The sequence below is a fragment of the Xiphophorus couchianus genome, chromosome 4 (genome assembly GCF_001444195.1).
Source record: "Xiphophorus couchianus chromosome 4, X_couchianus-1.0, whole genome shotgun sequence".
NCBI classification, from domain to species: domain Eukaryota; kingdom Metazoa; phylum Chordata; class Actinopteri; order Cyprinodontiformes; family Poeciliidae; genus Xiphophorus; species Xiphophorus couchianus.
In genome coordinates this window covers 1,449,149-1,464,771 of record NC_040231.1, presented here as the reverse complement: position 1 = coordinate 1,464,771, position 15,623 = coordinate 1,449,149, and the positions used below count along the sequence as shown (strand labels likewise).

The 15,623-nt window shown below is 46.1% G+C and overlaps 1 protein-coding gene across 7 annotated transcripts in view; it reads right to left on the bottom strand.

Annotated features, from left to right (window-relative positions):
• Positions 1-15,623, bottom strand: part of LOC114143663 (SH3 and multiple ankyrin repeat domains protein 2) — a 187,670-nt gene that overhangs the window by 135,433 nt on the left and 36,614 nt on the right. For all 7 annotated transcript variants that reach the window (XM_028015920.1, XM_028015922.1, XM_028015924.1 and 4 more), the window contains exon 3: positions 477-704. In XM_028015920.1, coding sequence (XP_027871721.1) covers positions 477-704 — 228 coding nt within the window. The remainder of the gene's footprint in view (positions 1-476; positions 705-15,623) is intronic.

Sequence of the window (15,623 nt, the reverse complement as noted above, 5' to 3'; positions counted from 1 at the left end):
ACAAACATGAGGGAGAATAAATATTGTCCGATGATAAAAGGGCAGGTGTGTGTGGGTGTGTGTGTGTGTGTGTGTGTGCAGGTCACAGACAAACGGCTCCAAGCTGTTCCTCCAGAATCAGATACAAACTGAGAGAAAGAGCTGCAAAAGTCTAAAAACTATGAAAGCCTCAGAAAGTCTGGAGAACCGATGAACCCGTTGATCCACAACAGAAGATCCGAAGAACAGGAGCATTAATCACTCTGGATAATATTTAAAATATTCATATTCTTCTACTTTTGCTTTATGAAAGCAGCCATGGTAAACAACTGCTGCTGAGAATATTTAAAGCATTTTATTATGAAAGGAGCAGAAAATGATGCAGTTGGATAAAAACATTCAAACTGGACCGAGCCAACCTGGCAGCCTGGAGTCCATGTGTAAAAATAAACTGTTCATGTTTCAGTTTGGAGTCATAAATCCTGACCGCTGCTCACCGTCTGCTGCAGGTCTGGGATCAGGACGCGGATCACCAGCGAGTTGGACTGGATGTCGTCCATGTGGTTCTGCGGCGGCTCGCCGGTCGCTCTTATCGTCTCGTAGATGGTTTCCTCCCGGGAGCTGTCGGACGCGCCGTCATCGGAGTAGTCGGAAAAACTCTGGGCCATTTCATCCTCGCTGGAGGTGGGGCTGCGGGGCATGCTGAGCAGAGCCGGCGGATTCAACTGGACCCGGACCAGAGGGGAACCAGAGGGGAACAGAGGAGAACAGTGGGGAACAGAGGAGAACCAGAGGAGAACAGAGGGGAACAGAGGAGAACCAGAGGAGAACCAGAGGGGAACCAGAGGGGAACCAGAGGGGAACAGAGGAGAACAGTGGGGAACAGAGGAGAACCAGAGGAGAACAGAGGAGAACCAGAGGAGAACAGAGGAGAACAGAGGGGAACAGAGGAGAACCAGAGGAGAACAGAGGGGAACAGAGGAGAACCAGAGGAGAACCAGAGGCGAACCAGAGGAAAACCAGAGGAGAACCAGAGGGGAACCAGAGGAGAACAGAGGGGAACCAGAGGGGAACAGAGGAGAACCAGAGGAGAACAGAGGGGAACCAGAGGGGAACAGAGGAGAACAGAGGAGAACCAGAGGAGAACAGAGGGGAACAGAGGAGAACCAGAGGAGAACAGAGGGGAACAGAGGAGAACCAGAGGAGAAAAGAGGAGAACCAGAGGGGAACAGAGAGGAACCAGAGGAGAACAGAGGAGAACCAAAGGGGAACAGAGGGGAACAGAGAGGAACCAGAGGAGAACAGAGGGGAACAGAGGGGAACAGAGGGGAACCAGAGGAGAACAGAGGAGAACCAGAGGGGAACAGAGAGGAACCAGAGGAGAACAGAGGGGAACCAGAGGAGAACAGAGGAGAACCAGAAGAGAACAGAGGAGAACCAGAGGGGAACAGAGAGGAACCAGAGGAGAACAGAGGGGAACCAGAGGAGTACAGAGGAGAACCAGAGGAGAACAGAGGAGAACCAGAGGAGAACAGAGGAGAACCAGAGGGGAACAGAGAGGAACCAGAGGAGAACAGAGAGGAACCAGAGAAGAACAGAGGAGAACCAGAGGAGAACAGAGGAGAACCAGAGGAGAACAGAGGAGAACCAGAGGGGAACAGAGAGGAATCAGAGGAGAACAGAGGAGAACCAGAGGAGAACAGAGGAGAACCAGAGGAGAACAGAGGAGAACCAGAGGGGAACAGAGGAGAACAGAGGAGAACGAGAGGGGAACAGAGAGGAACCAGAGGAGAACAGAGGGGAACCAGAGGAGAACAGAGGAGAACCAGAGGAGAACAGAGAGGAACCAGAGAAGAACCAGAGGGGAACAGAGGAGAACCAGAGGAGAACAGAGAGGAACCAGAGGAGAACCAGAGGAGAACAGAGAGGAACCAGAGAAGAACCAGAGGGGAACAGAGGAGAACCAGAGGAGAACCAGAGGAGAACAGAGGAGAACCAGAGGAGAACAGAGGAGAACCAGAGGGGAACAGAGAGGAACCAGAGGAGAACAGAGAGGAACCAGAGAAGAACAGAGGAGAACCAGAGGAGAACAGAGGAGAACCAGAGGAGAACAGAGGAGAACCAGAGGGGAACAGAGAGGAATCAGAGGAGAACAGAGGACAACCAGAGGAGAACAGAGGAGAACCAGAGGAGAACAGAGGAGAACCAGAGGAGAACAGAGGAGAACCAGAGGGGAACAGAGGAGAACAGAGGAGAACGAGAGGGGAACAGAGAGGAACCAGAGGAGAACAGAGGGGAACCAGAGGAGTACAGAGGAGAACCAGAGGAGAACAGAGGAGAACCAGAAGAGAACAGAGGAGAACCAGAGGGGAACAGAGAGGAACCAGAGGAGAACAGAGAGGAACCAGAGAAGAACAGAGGAGAACCAGAGGAGAACAGAGGAGAACCAGAGGAGAACAGAGGAGAACCAGAGGGGAACAGAGAGGAATCAGAGGAGAACAGAGGACAACCAGAGGAGAACAGAGGAGAACCAGAGGAGAACAGAGGAGAACCAGAGGAGAACAGAGGAGAACCAGAGGGGAACAGAGGAGAACAGAGGAGAACGAGAGGGGAACAGAGAGGAACCAGAGGAGAACAGAGGGGAACCAGAGGAGAACAGAGGAGAACCAGAGGAGAACAGAGAGGAACCAGAGAAGAACCAGAGGGGAACAGAGGAGAACCAGAGGAGAACAGAGAGGAACCAGAGGGGAACAGAGGAGAACCAGAGGAGAACAAGAGGGGAACAGAGGAGAACCAGAGGAGAACCAGAGAAGAACCAGAGGGGAACCAGAGGGGAACCAGAGGAGAACAGAGAGGAACCAGAGGGGAACAGAGGAGAACAGAGGAGAACAGAGGGGAACCAGAGGAGAACCAGGGGAGAACCAGAGGACAACAGAGGAGAAAAGAGGGGAACCAGAGGGGAACAGAGGAGAACAGAGGGGAACCAGAGGGGAACAGAGGAGAACAGAGGAGAACCAGAGGACAACAGAGGAGAACCAGAGGAGAACCAGAGGACAACAGAGGAGAACAGAGGGGAACAGAGGAGAACAGAGAGGAACCAGAGGAGAACAGAGGGGAACCAGAGGAGAACAGAGGGGAACCAGAGGGGAACAGAGGGGAACAAGAGGAGAACCAGAGGGGAACCAGAGGGGAACAGAGAGGAACCAGAGGAGAACAGAGGAGAACCAGAGGGGAACAGAGGGGAACCAGAGGAGTACAGAGAGGAACCAGAGAAGAACAGAGGAGAACAGAGGAGAACCAGAGGGGAACAGAGAGGAACCAGAGGGGAACAGAGGAGAACCAGAGGAGAACCAGAGGGGAACCAGAGGGGAACAAGAGGAGAACCAGAGGGGAACCAGAGGGGAACAGAGAGGAACCAGAGGAGAACAGAGGAGAACCAGAGGGGAACAGAGGGGAACCAGAGGAGTACAGAGAGGAACCAGAGAAGAACAGAGGAGAACAGAGGAGAACCAGAGGGGAACAGAGAGGAACCAGAGGGGAACAGAGGAGAACCAGAGGATAACAGAGAGGAACCAGAGGGGAACAGAGGAGAACCAGAGGAGAACAAGAGGGGAACAGAGGAGAACCAGAGGAGAACCAGAGAAGAACCAGAGGGGAACAGAGGGGAACCAGAGGAGAACAGAGGAGAACCAGAGGGGAACCAGAGGAGAACAGAGGAGAACAGAGGAGAACCAGGGGAGAAAAGAGGAGAACCAGAGGAGAACAGAGGAGAACCAGAGGAGAACCAGAGGACAACAGAGGGGAACCAGAGGAGAACAGAGAGGAACCAGAGAAGAACCAGAGGGGAACAGAGAGGAACCAGAGGAGAACAGAGGGGAACCAGAAGAGAACCAGAGGGGAACAGAGAGGAATCAGAGGAGAACAGAGGACAACCAGAGGAGAACAGAGGAGAACCAGAGGAGAACAGAGGAGAACCAGAGGGGAACAGAGAGGAACCAGAGGAGAACAGAGGGGAACCAGAGGAGTACAGAGAGGAACCAGAGAAGAACCAGAGGGGAACAGAGGAGAACCAGAGGAGAACCAGAGAAGAACCAGAGGGGAACAGAGGGGAATCAGAGGGGAACAGAGGAGAACCAGAGGGGAACAGAGGAGAACCAGAGGAGAACAGAGGAGAACCAGAGCAGAACAGAGGGGAACCAGAGGAGAACAGAGGAGAACAGAGGAGAACCAGAGGGGAACCAGAGGAGAACCAGAGGAGAACAGAGGAGGAACCAGAGGGGAACAGAGGAGAACCAGAGGGGAACCAGAGGAGAACAGAGAGGAACCAGAGGGGAACAGAGGAGAACAGAGGAGAACAGAGGAGAACCAGGGGAGAACAGAGGAGAACCAGAGGAGAACAGAGGAGAACCAGAGGAGAACCAGAGGACAACAGAGGAGAACCAGAGGGGAACCAGAGGAGAACCAGAGGAGAACAGAGGAGAACAGAGAGGAACCAGAGGAGAACAGAGGGGAACCAGAGGGGAACAGAGGAGAACCAGAAGAGAACAGAGGGGAACCAGAGGAGAACAGAGAGGAACCAGAGGAGAACAGAGGGGAACCAGACGGGAACAGAGGAGAACCAGAGGAGAACAGAGGGGAACCAGAGGAGAACAGAGGAGAACCAGAGGAGAACAGAGGAGAACCAGAGGGGAACAGAGGGGAACCAGAGGGGAACAGAGGAGAACCAGAGGAGTACAGAGAGGAACCAGAGAAGAACCAGAGGGGAACAGAGGAGAACCAGAGGAGAACAGAGAGGAACCAGAGGGGAACAGAGGAGAACCAGAGGAGAACCAGAGGGGAACCAGAGGAGAACCAGAGGAGAACAGAGAGGAACCAGAGAAGAACCAGAGGGGAACAGAGAGGAACCAGAGGAGAACAGAGCGGAACCAGAGGGGAACAGAGGAGAACCAGAAGAGAACAGAGGGGAACCAGAGGAGAACAGAGGAGAACCAGAGGAGAACAGAGAGGAACCAGAGAAGAACCAGAGGGGAACAGAGAGGAACCAGAGGAGAACAGAGGGGAACCAGAGGGGAACAGAGGGGAACCAGAGGAGAACAGAGGGGAACCAGAGGGGAACAGAGAGGAACCAGAGGAGAACAGAGGGGAACCAGACGGGAACAGAGGAGAACCAGAGGAGAACAGAGGGGAACCAGAGGAGAACAGAGGAGAACCAGAGGAGAACAGAGGAGAACCAGAGGGGAACAGAGAGGAACCAGAGGAGAACAGAGGGGAACCAGAGGGGAACAGAGGAGAACCAGAGGAGTACAGAGAGGAACCAGAGAAGAACCAGAGGGGAACAGAGGAGAACCAGAGGAGAACAGAGAGGAACCAGAGGGGAACAGAGGAGAACCAGAGGAGAACCAGAGGGGAACAGAGGAGAACCAGAGGAGAACAGAGGAGAACCAGAGGAGAACCAGAGGGGAACAGAGGGGAACCAGAGGGGAACAGATGAGAACCAGAGGGGAACAGAGGAGAACCAGAGCAGAACATAGGGGAACCAGAGGAGAACAGAGGAGAACCAGAGGAGAACAGAGGAGAACCAGAGGGGAACCAGAGGAGAACCAGAGGAGAACCAGAGGGGAACAGAGGAGAACAGAGGAGAACCAGAGGGGAACCAGAGGAGAACAGAGAGGAACCAGAGGGGAACAGAGGAGAACCAGAGGAGAACCAGAGGGGAACAGAGGAGAACAGAGGAGAACCAGAGGGGAACCAGAGGAGAACAGAGAGGAACCAGAGGGGAACAGAGGAGAACCAGAGGACAACAGAGGAGAACAGAGGAGAACCAGAGGGGAACCAGAGGAGAACAGAGAGGAACCAGAGGAGAACCAGAGGACAACAGAGGAGAACAGAGGAGAACAGAGGAGAACCAGAGGAGAACCAGGGGAGAACCAGAGGACAACAGAGGACAACAGAGGAGAACCAGAGGGGAACCAGAGGACAACAGAGGAGAACAGAGGAGAACAGAGGAGAACAGAGGTCAGTTCATTAAAACAGAGAAATTCTCTCTGCTGCCATTTTAACGGCTTCAGTCGCCACAAAACTGCAGCTGTTAGTTGATCGTCTGAAATTCCCTGAAGAGAAACAAAGACTGAAGACCAGAGTGGAAACTTTTCTTCATTACGACTCCTGAGTGAGAAACTGCATGTGCAAGCAACCAGCAGCAAAGAGCAGCAACCTACAGCAACCTGCAGCAAAGAGCAGCAACCTGCAGCAAAGAGCAGCAACCTGCAGCAACCAGCAGCAAAGAGCAGCAACCTACAGCAACCTGCAGCAAAGAGCAGCAACCTGCAGCAAAGAGCAGCAACCTGCAGCAACCAGCAGCAAAGAGCAGCAACCTACAGCAACCTGCAGCAAAGAGCAGCAACCTGCAGCAACCAGCAGCAAAGAGCAGCAACCTACAGCAACCTGCAGCAAAGAGCAGCAACCTGCAGCAACCAGCAGCAAAGAGCAGCGACCTGCAGCAACCTATTTATGATTAATGGGTCAGAAGATGAATCGGCCGTCGGCTCATCAGTCACAGCTCTCAGGTGTCGTTTCATGATTGACCTGCAGGAGTGAAACTTCTAAAATAGCCTGAATGTGGAACCTGGATGATCACTGATCTCAGTCAGTGAGTTTCAGATCCAGAGAAAAATTCAACCTGAATCCTTCAGGATGTGAGACGTTTTAAAGTAAATGCTCTAAAATATCAGTCAGTTCCTCAGTAAAATCTAATGACTTGTGATCTTTTCTCTTACAGATTGCTGAATCTGCCATCTTCCTGTTATTTTTTCCTACATCTCAGAGAAAACAACATTTTTGCTGGTTTTACTATTTTTCTCCTCGGTGTTCTGACTTTATTCCTTTGCTTTCCACTCAGCCTGCTCTGGGATCCAGAGGGATAAATCCTGGAAACAAAACGGAGCCACGGCTGAACACGACAGACTGAGCATACAGCCGGCGAGATGAACGTAAAGGTCGGGAACACAACGTTCACGATTCCCTGGAAATATGGAGAAACTGCCTCAAAGCTTCTCCACCTCAGAAGAAAAGCTCAGCACGTCTCTAATATCAGGGCCGTTAGCAGAAAACCTCCCAGGGTTTCATTCAGTAAATCCTCACTGATGACTGACGTCAGCTGCTACATGTGAGCTTCGAACGTTTTTCCAGGTAAACTGGACTCTTCAGTCAGCGAATGTGTCGTTGTACTGATCGGCCCGGTTCTGTCGCTTCAAACTGCCTTCATTCGTAGATCTCTGAAGCTTTATGGGATGTTTCAGACCGGAACCAATAACTGCAAACTGTCATAAAACAGGAAGCAAAAAGGTGAAGAGTTCAACGGGGAACCAATCCCTCTGAGACCCTCTGGGAACCGTTCCTACCGGGAACTGATCCCCCTGGGTTCCATCGGGGAACCGTTCCTACCGGGAACCGATCCCCCTGGGTTCCACCGGGGAACCGTTCCGACCGGGAACCGATCCCCCTGGGTTCCACCAGGGAACCGATCCCTCTGGGTTCCACCAGGGAACCGTTCCCTCTGGATCCCTCTGGGAACCTTTCCTACCGGGAACTGTTCCCCCTGGGTTCCACCGGGGAACCGTTCCTACTGGGAACCGTTCCCTCTGGGTCCCTCTGGGAACCGTTCCTACTGGGAACCGGTCCCTCTGGGTTCCACCAGGGAACCGATCCCCCTGGTTCCCTCTGGGTTCCACCAGGAATGATGGACAGCGGATCTTAGACTGCAGATTTTTCCATAGAGCATTTCTGATGTTCTAAACACATTTTGAAATACTAAAATGTCTTTAGTTACTTGACACACTATTGGCTGGTGTTTGCAAAGCAGCCATTAGCGAAATATTGACAGTTTTACACACATTTGTCATGGAAACTTTTAGCTTCTGTAGGTTGGGATTGTTGGTAGTAAAAACAACCGGAGGATATCTGCGTAGACGCAAACAGGAGAGAAAATCTGTGCAAGAGGAAATAAATTCAAACATTCTGGGAGGAGAGGGAGCGTAGTCCGACATCTGAGCGTGAAACGACAGTTTGGTTGCTTCCCAGCAGAGGGGATCTGATTCGTCCAACAAGTTTCCTTCTGAAGCTTTTCCAGATGAATCTAAACTGGACGGAAACATCAGAACAGGCCGAGGACTTCATTGGTTCTGGATGTGAATATGTAGCAAATCCAGTGGAAATGGTCTGTTGGGCAGAAACGTCTGGCTGTCAGTGTGAACAAAATGCAAACATTTTATGAGCTGTAGGATTTACCTTTGGTGTTTCTAATAAGCAATAGTAATAATGGTGTTATTACTGTGTAGTTATTAGAAACATCGTTGGTGTTGAACTGATGTGAGCGAAGCTCCACTCAGCCTATAACACTGAGCTGACAGAAAGCAGAGCGTTATCCGTGAAGCCAGCAGAGGATGAGACGTTTGGGTACAGTTGGAGTTTTGTGAGTCATGCCGAGTTATCGGCGCTGCTCAGGCAGGCGTTCATTAGCTGCCATGGCCGACGCTGTGACATCATCACCTAAACCTGCCGTCTGACAACAGGAAGGTCACTGATGCTGCAGTTTCTGTCTGATCAGGACAAAAACGGTTCAGCTTCCCTCCTCTAAGTTCAGAACCAGATGAAAAATAAGAGAAAAAGGAAAAAAGGTGAAGATGTGAGTTATTATAAGTTGTTGAGAAAATTACCGCCTCCTTTCATCAGCATGAAGAGCCTCTTCTGGAGATTTCTGCACCTTTCCGCTCTGGCTTCCAGCTGAGGACTTCATCCTGTAATGTGTATAATTTTCCTGAATACTTTTGCAATCAGCATGGGGCCAATTACAGTCATTCCGGGTGAGTGTGTGTCGGTGTTAAGCGGTTCTGTTTGGACGAGCAGTAGAGCCGGACCCAGCTGACAGTGATCAGAACCTGATTAAAACGGGCTCACATGAGGATAAATGATGGAATATTTTTTGTATCTATGGCAACCGGTACCTGCTGCATTGATAACAGTTTTTATGCCAGCAGATGAAGGTGTAATTTCAACCTGGAATGACGAAGATACATCCTGTTAAGATTAAGTGAAAAAAAACCTTCAATGTTTAGCAGAGTGGAGGAAAAACGACACTTTTTATTTTTCTACTACATAAAAATAATATTAAAGGATGAAGAGTAAAAATATTAAAGTTTTGCTCGTCCAAAGGGAAGTTCTGGCCAAAAGTCCAGTAGCTGCATTTTCACTAATTAACATAGAAATCATTAATATTGAAAAAATATTTTCAAACAGTTTAAATCACTCGATAAGAAAAACATGCAGCACCAACATCCAACAACTTCCTGGTTGTTGATCATGTGACAAAAACTCTTTCCATTGCAGTTTTGCCAAATACAACAATTTCGATTCAGCCACACAAAAAAAACTCATCCTGGTGCAAAAACGTTTTACTGAATTGCCTCGTTTTCATTAAGCAAATTTATTTTTGTAATTCCAATTTATACAATTATGTGGAATGGAAGCGCAGCAGCTGGTGAGTTGGGGAGAGAAACTGGGTTCATCCCAGTCTGGTTGGTGCTGCAGAACCAGAGTAAGAATAACATGTGAAAGTTCAACTTTAAGGATTTTCATATCCTGTTGCAACCAACCTGGTCAATGAGCAACAGGACCAGCAAATCCAGGAAGTGACACATCAGAGGTTCAGACTGTGGACAGCTAACTGATGAGCAGAGCTAAACATTTAGCTGCTAGCTAACTGATGAGCAGAGCTAAACATTTAGCCGCTAGCTAACTGATGAGCAGAGCTGCTAGCTAACTGATGAGCAGAGCTAAACATTTAGCTGCTAGCTAACTGATGAGCAGAGCTAAACATTTAGCCGCTAGCTAACTGATGAGCAGAGCTGCTAGCTAACTGGGAAGTCTGATCTGTTTGACTCCAGTGTCTGAATCTGGGCCTGAAAACTTTGGATAAAATATTTCTCCCGCGTCACATCAGAACCCTGAACGCATCTCTGGGATCATTTCTCAGGTGTGAAGAAACGAGACGAGAGTTTCAGGAAAGAAATGTTCTCATGCGCTGAAACATCTGATGCAATCTCTGAGCTCAGCCTCCTTCTCAGAGACATGACGGTTTTGTCCAGAACCGGAGCGGATCAGCCTCATTCACCGGGGTTCTGCTGCAGGCTGCCAGGTCCAGCAGATCAGCAGACAGAGGAGATCTCCATCACGCCTCACCAGCACGTCCTGTGCTTCTTTCATTAAATTTGATGCATGTAATTATGAGCTGCTCAGCTTCAGAGTCCATCTCTCATCATCGCTGGATTAATTTTCCTTTCACAAAAGTCTCTCCTTCACTCTGAGGTGTAATTGAAAAGATAAAAAGACCTTTTTTGTGACTTTCTAGAGGTCTTCAGACATCAGAGTGTCTAGAGCTCAGTAATGAACACAGTAATTTCCTTTGACTTGTGTGTGTGTGTGTGTGTGTGTGTGTGTGTGTGGGTGTGTGTGTGCATGTTCATGTGTGAAATAAGAGCAGAAAAGCAACGTTCTGTCAAACCTCTGACAGAAAGTGTTTTTTGTCTGAACACCGGTCAGGATGACGCCTGGAATTGGAGCTCAGAGCCACTAAAGCAGAATTAATGTTTTCTTTGTCTGCAAACATCGATGCGTTCACGTCTGTGTGGCCCAAAGAAACCAAAGCTTCAGACTCAGTTCGTCATTTGATTTGCAGAATCCAGAAACAGAACGACCTCCGTCTGAGGTCAGATTTGTTGAACAGATCTTTATGAAAAGCAGCTTCTGGTTGATAATTATCAAATCCAGATGATTGGTTGGAAAGCAGAAATTTAACTCTGTGAGGCATAAAGGAGAAGTTCTGCTTGTTTCTTTCCTGGAGAATTTCATAGAATTTGTTTTTAAAGTTCAGGTCATTTAAATGAGGCATTTAGGGAAAGAAAAGAAAACTCAGCACAAAGGAAGCGGATCTGTGGGATTGTTGTCTGTTTGCAGACGCTGAGCTCGTTTTTCACGTCTGAACCAACAGGATGTTGATTCAGACGTTTTCAGATTTTAAATCTTCCAACGTCACACGGAGACGCGGCAGGCCGCCTTCTGGCAAACGCAAATATCAAACAGTAAAAGTAAAAAATACTCATTTTAAAGACTTAAAATTAGTTTTCTTTCAGTAATGTTTAAACGGATAAAGTAGTCTGCTCCTTTTAATAATTAGAAACATTTTGTTCTTATGGTTACCAAAGGAATAAATCAATAATTAGAAAAATTTGCACCTCCTTAACTTAAAATTAAAGTATATTTGGAAACATTTTAACTCCACATACAATAGCATGAATATAACAGAGATTTGATTACAGCCTAGTGGCTCATTCATTCTTTACAGTTTTACATTTTACATCATATTTTCTACCTTACAGTGTGATGATGCTCTGCTTTGTTGATAACAATAAAAAGCTCAAAATAATCCAAGTAAAACCCAGAACCACCACGGATCGTTTCAGATGATGTCAGTTTTCTCCACAGGAACAGTTTATGCTTCACAGCGTAGATCTACTGTCTCCAGATTGTGTCCTGCTGCTGCAGGCGATGAGCACAAACCTAAACTTTAAACTTTTAGTTGAATGTTTCTTCCACTGCAGCTGAAGAATCTTTAACCTGATTCTCTGCAGAAAACAGCAGAAACATGTTCATGTGTTGCAAACAGCAGGTTCTAACCGGCTTTGATCCGGTTTCACACAGCTTCTTGTTTTACTGATAAATTATCCCTTTAAGCGCCTAAGTGCTCCCCAGAAAAGAAGAGGATCGCCATGGCAACCAGTGACGCAGAAATGTCCGGGGTTTCTTTGTCTCGTTGTGTTTCTCTTTATACTATTATTACTGTTTAAAACCAGGAAGAATCAAATAAAACCACACAAAGCCTCATCAGGCGAAGAGTGAAGGTCAGTTCAAAGGTCAGTTCAAAGGTCAGTTCTAAAACACAAACGGGCTTCAAAGTTCACAACCGATGTGTGTTTGCTGCACCAGAAACTTATCAACCAAAATGTTTTCTGATTTTTTTTAGTTTAGTGAATGTTGGAAATAATAGAAAAATCTAAAGTGACTTGGTTGACCTGAGAAACAATAAACTGACCGGGGAGCCGCATGAATGAGGCAATAAGTCAGACAAACTAGTTTATTTTACTTTAACTCATTATTATGGAAGCAAATGACTCTTCCACAAACTGGGAATTATTCAAAGTGGTGCAAAAACCCAAAGCTTTTATGCAGATTGCCTTTTATATCCATTTATGAAACATGAGAGAATATTTAGCAGGTTTTAAGAAACGTTCTGGTTTAAATGAAGCATAAGACATTAAACTGTCTCTGTATTAGAGACTGACCACCGAGTCTTTGTTCCCAGATATTCATTTATATGAGCATCGCTGACTGGAGAATCTGAAAGTGTTTTTATAAACTGACTGAACTGTAAAAAGACTAATTAGCATAATTTATATACATTTACAGTGAAGTGAAAGTTAGAAGAGTTTTAGTCTCCAGTGCTGCATCAGATCCTGGATGAGGATCCTTCCTTCCTGCGGCTGGCCCTGAATCTGCACTACAAACAATATTAGAATATTGTCATTGTGGATTAATCATGTGGTTGCAGACTGAAACGTGAAGCTCAGGCGAGTTTCACTCCGTCTGTGTGGAACATTATTCCACTCAAACAACCGCTGAGCAGAACCTGACATCTAAACATGGCGGCTCTAAAGCGGCACTTTCACAGCCACAGGCATCAGAATTATCCCAACATGTTCTGGTTTTGAATAGAAATCTGCTTGATTATGATATAAATTATTAATAAATGACCAGCATCCTGCAAGCTTGACTAAAAGAATCCATAAAAATCAGTGTGGATGTTTTAGAGCAGGAGCTGCGATCCTGCAGCTTTGAAATGTTTCTCTGCTGAATTTCCAGCAGCCAGTTAAAGACGTTCATCTGAAGTAAATCACAGACAAAGTTTCTCCAGGCTGCTTTTCTCCGGACTGCAGAGAACGACGGTCCGTTAGGGCCAGACTGAGGGAACGGATTTATTTTTAACTGAATGAAGGTGTAATATTACCATAAGAAAGCCGTTAAATTATGAGAAAAAAGTTGTTTTATTGAGGAAAAGCTTGGATAAAATGATGTGGCTGTGAAGCGAGCAGCTGAGTCTCTGAGTCGTTTAAAGAATCGTTTCAAAGTTCTGATGATGATGATGATGATGATGATGATGATTTGATGCTGATGTGATTAAAGATGAAGGTTTCCTGTAACAAATGATCATTTCACAGATGCTCAACATTCTTCATTCAACGCAGTGGGAAAAACTTTTTCATGTAGGATTCTCATAAAATTCTGACATTATTCTAATATTATGGCTACATTCTGATAATATTGTGACTTTATTCTTGTATTATTACATTATATTGTCTTGCAGCTATATTCTCTATATTATTATGAATTGTTCATATTTTTACAACTTTATTTTAATAATTTTGACTGTCATATTACTTTATTTTTGTAATATTACAAATTGATTCTGGTAATATTTTTATTCTCATTTTATTGATGACTGTTCTCGGAATATTTAGATTTCATTGGCACATGACTATTGTTGCATTGCTACAACTTTATTCTGATTATAGCATCAGCATATTGTTTTACCATCCAACTGTTTGGTTCTGTTTTCCCTCTGGACTCTCAGTCGGGTCTTTCTGAGTTTATCTTCAGGTCTCATGACTGACGCTCCCCTTTCTGCTGCTCTGCAGCCGCATCGTGATGAAAGCCGAGTGAAATGCAAACCCTGACGGGAATCTGAAGCATCTGTTTGCATGACAGCAGAGTAAAAATGTACAGTAGTGTGACCCAGATCTTTCAGAGGCAGGAACATGGCGGCTCCAGCAGATCGCCCCCTGCAGGTACAACGACTCAGCAACACAAAGACGAGCAGAAACTGCAGATCTTCACTTTGAGCCACTTAATGACGTTTTCTGCACTCACACTTCCAGGAGGTCTCACTCTGATCCGATACAGCTGGAAGGTTTCCAGACGTTTTTATTCAGGTAAATTGAGGGAAAGCAGGAGGAGTCAGAGGGCTGCTGCTGCTGGAAGACTGAAAATTTAATCAGCACCACATACTGCATGCAATATTTACTTTGTGTTAAAACTGTGTTTAGGGAGAATCAGAGGAATTTTTCTCAAATGTATTGTGACAACAAAGCTTTCTGCAGATCTATATTAAACACTAAAACTCTTCTTTTGTTCTTAGGTTATTGTTTGGTCCTTTCCTTTTTCGCTGTGTTCAAGTTTTCATTCTATATATAATAAAGATGTAATTCATCCTGAGAGAAGAAGCTTGCCTTCATCCTGTGGAAGGTGGTTCTGTCGTCTCATGTAAAGGTTACATCTTTAGTCCTGTAACTCTGGCAACAGAGGAAGGGGTTAAAGTTTTATCACATAGCAACAACAGCGGCATAGGAGGAGCTGAAACACCTCCAACTGGAAGAATCCTCTTAAAACCCGTCTAAAAGGTTTCCCGGTTCGTCTCAGGACGAAGTCCGGGACGCCGGAGATGTTTGGAGCTTCCAGAAGCTTTAAATGGTTTTATATGAGTTCTCCTGGTTTTACTGGAGGAGTTCAGGCTGAATGGCCAGTTCTGAGGTTTTATGCTGCTGAGGAGCAAACAGATCATCAGCTACAAGAGGAACAACAATAAATGGAGAAGATATAAAAAATTTTAAAAATATAAACATATTCTTAATATTTTCCCCTATTAACTAAAAGTAAACATACGAGGGTCAATTTCGACCTGGAAACCTCCATCACTAAAACAAAAGGATTCTAAGAATTATCAAAACGTTTAAAATTTTAAAAGTTAATCTTCAGGTTATGCATCTTCGCTCCCACATGAAGTTCCAGGAAAATAAAGCTGCAGCAACGGCTTTCTATACAACGACCTCTTGATCAAATTAACTAATCTCAAGCCACAACGATTCACTCACCTCAGTATGCAGGATGCTTAAAATGAAAGTGAAACTGACTCTACCTACTTTCTGATTAATGTGGTTAATATTAACCTTTTTGTGGCTCTCAGTTCATTGAAATTTCCTCCAATATTTAAAACATAAGCAGTAAATGACAAAGGTAATGGACTCAATCTTAAACACTATGAATAACAAACCACAGAACTCGACACTTTTTATGTTTTTGTTTACACATAAAAAGTGTTGGGTTTTATGAAATCGAGGCCCAACAAAAGAATCCAGGTGATTTTTAGTCTCAGTTTGTCCAAATGAAATGAAGTCAGTTTTGTTTGCTGTAAAATCAGAACGATACCCAGGATGGAACCTTGAGGAACTCCGGATGAAAGTGGAGCTGCAGTTAAACGTCACCTGAAGAAACCTACATCTGCATTCATCTCTTAAATAAAAACTAAATATGTTTTACATTTCAGATAAACCAATATGCAAACAAATAATTCCTCTTCTCCCAGTAGAGATCCTTATTAAATTATTCCAGCACATCTTATAAAGCTGATATTTTGTTCCATCTCTACCTTTAAGACCTGAAACTTTTCAGTTTGACAGTTAAGCTGAAAGACTCCCAGG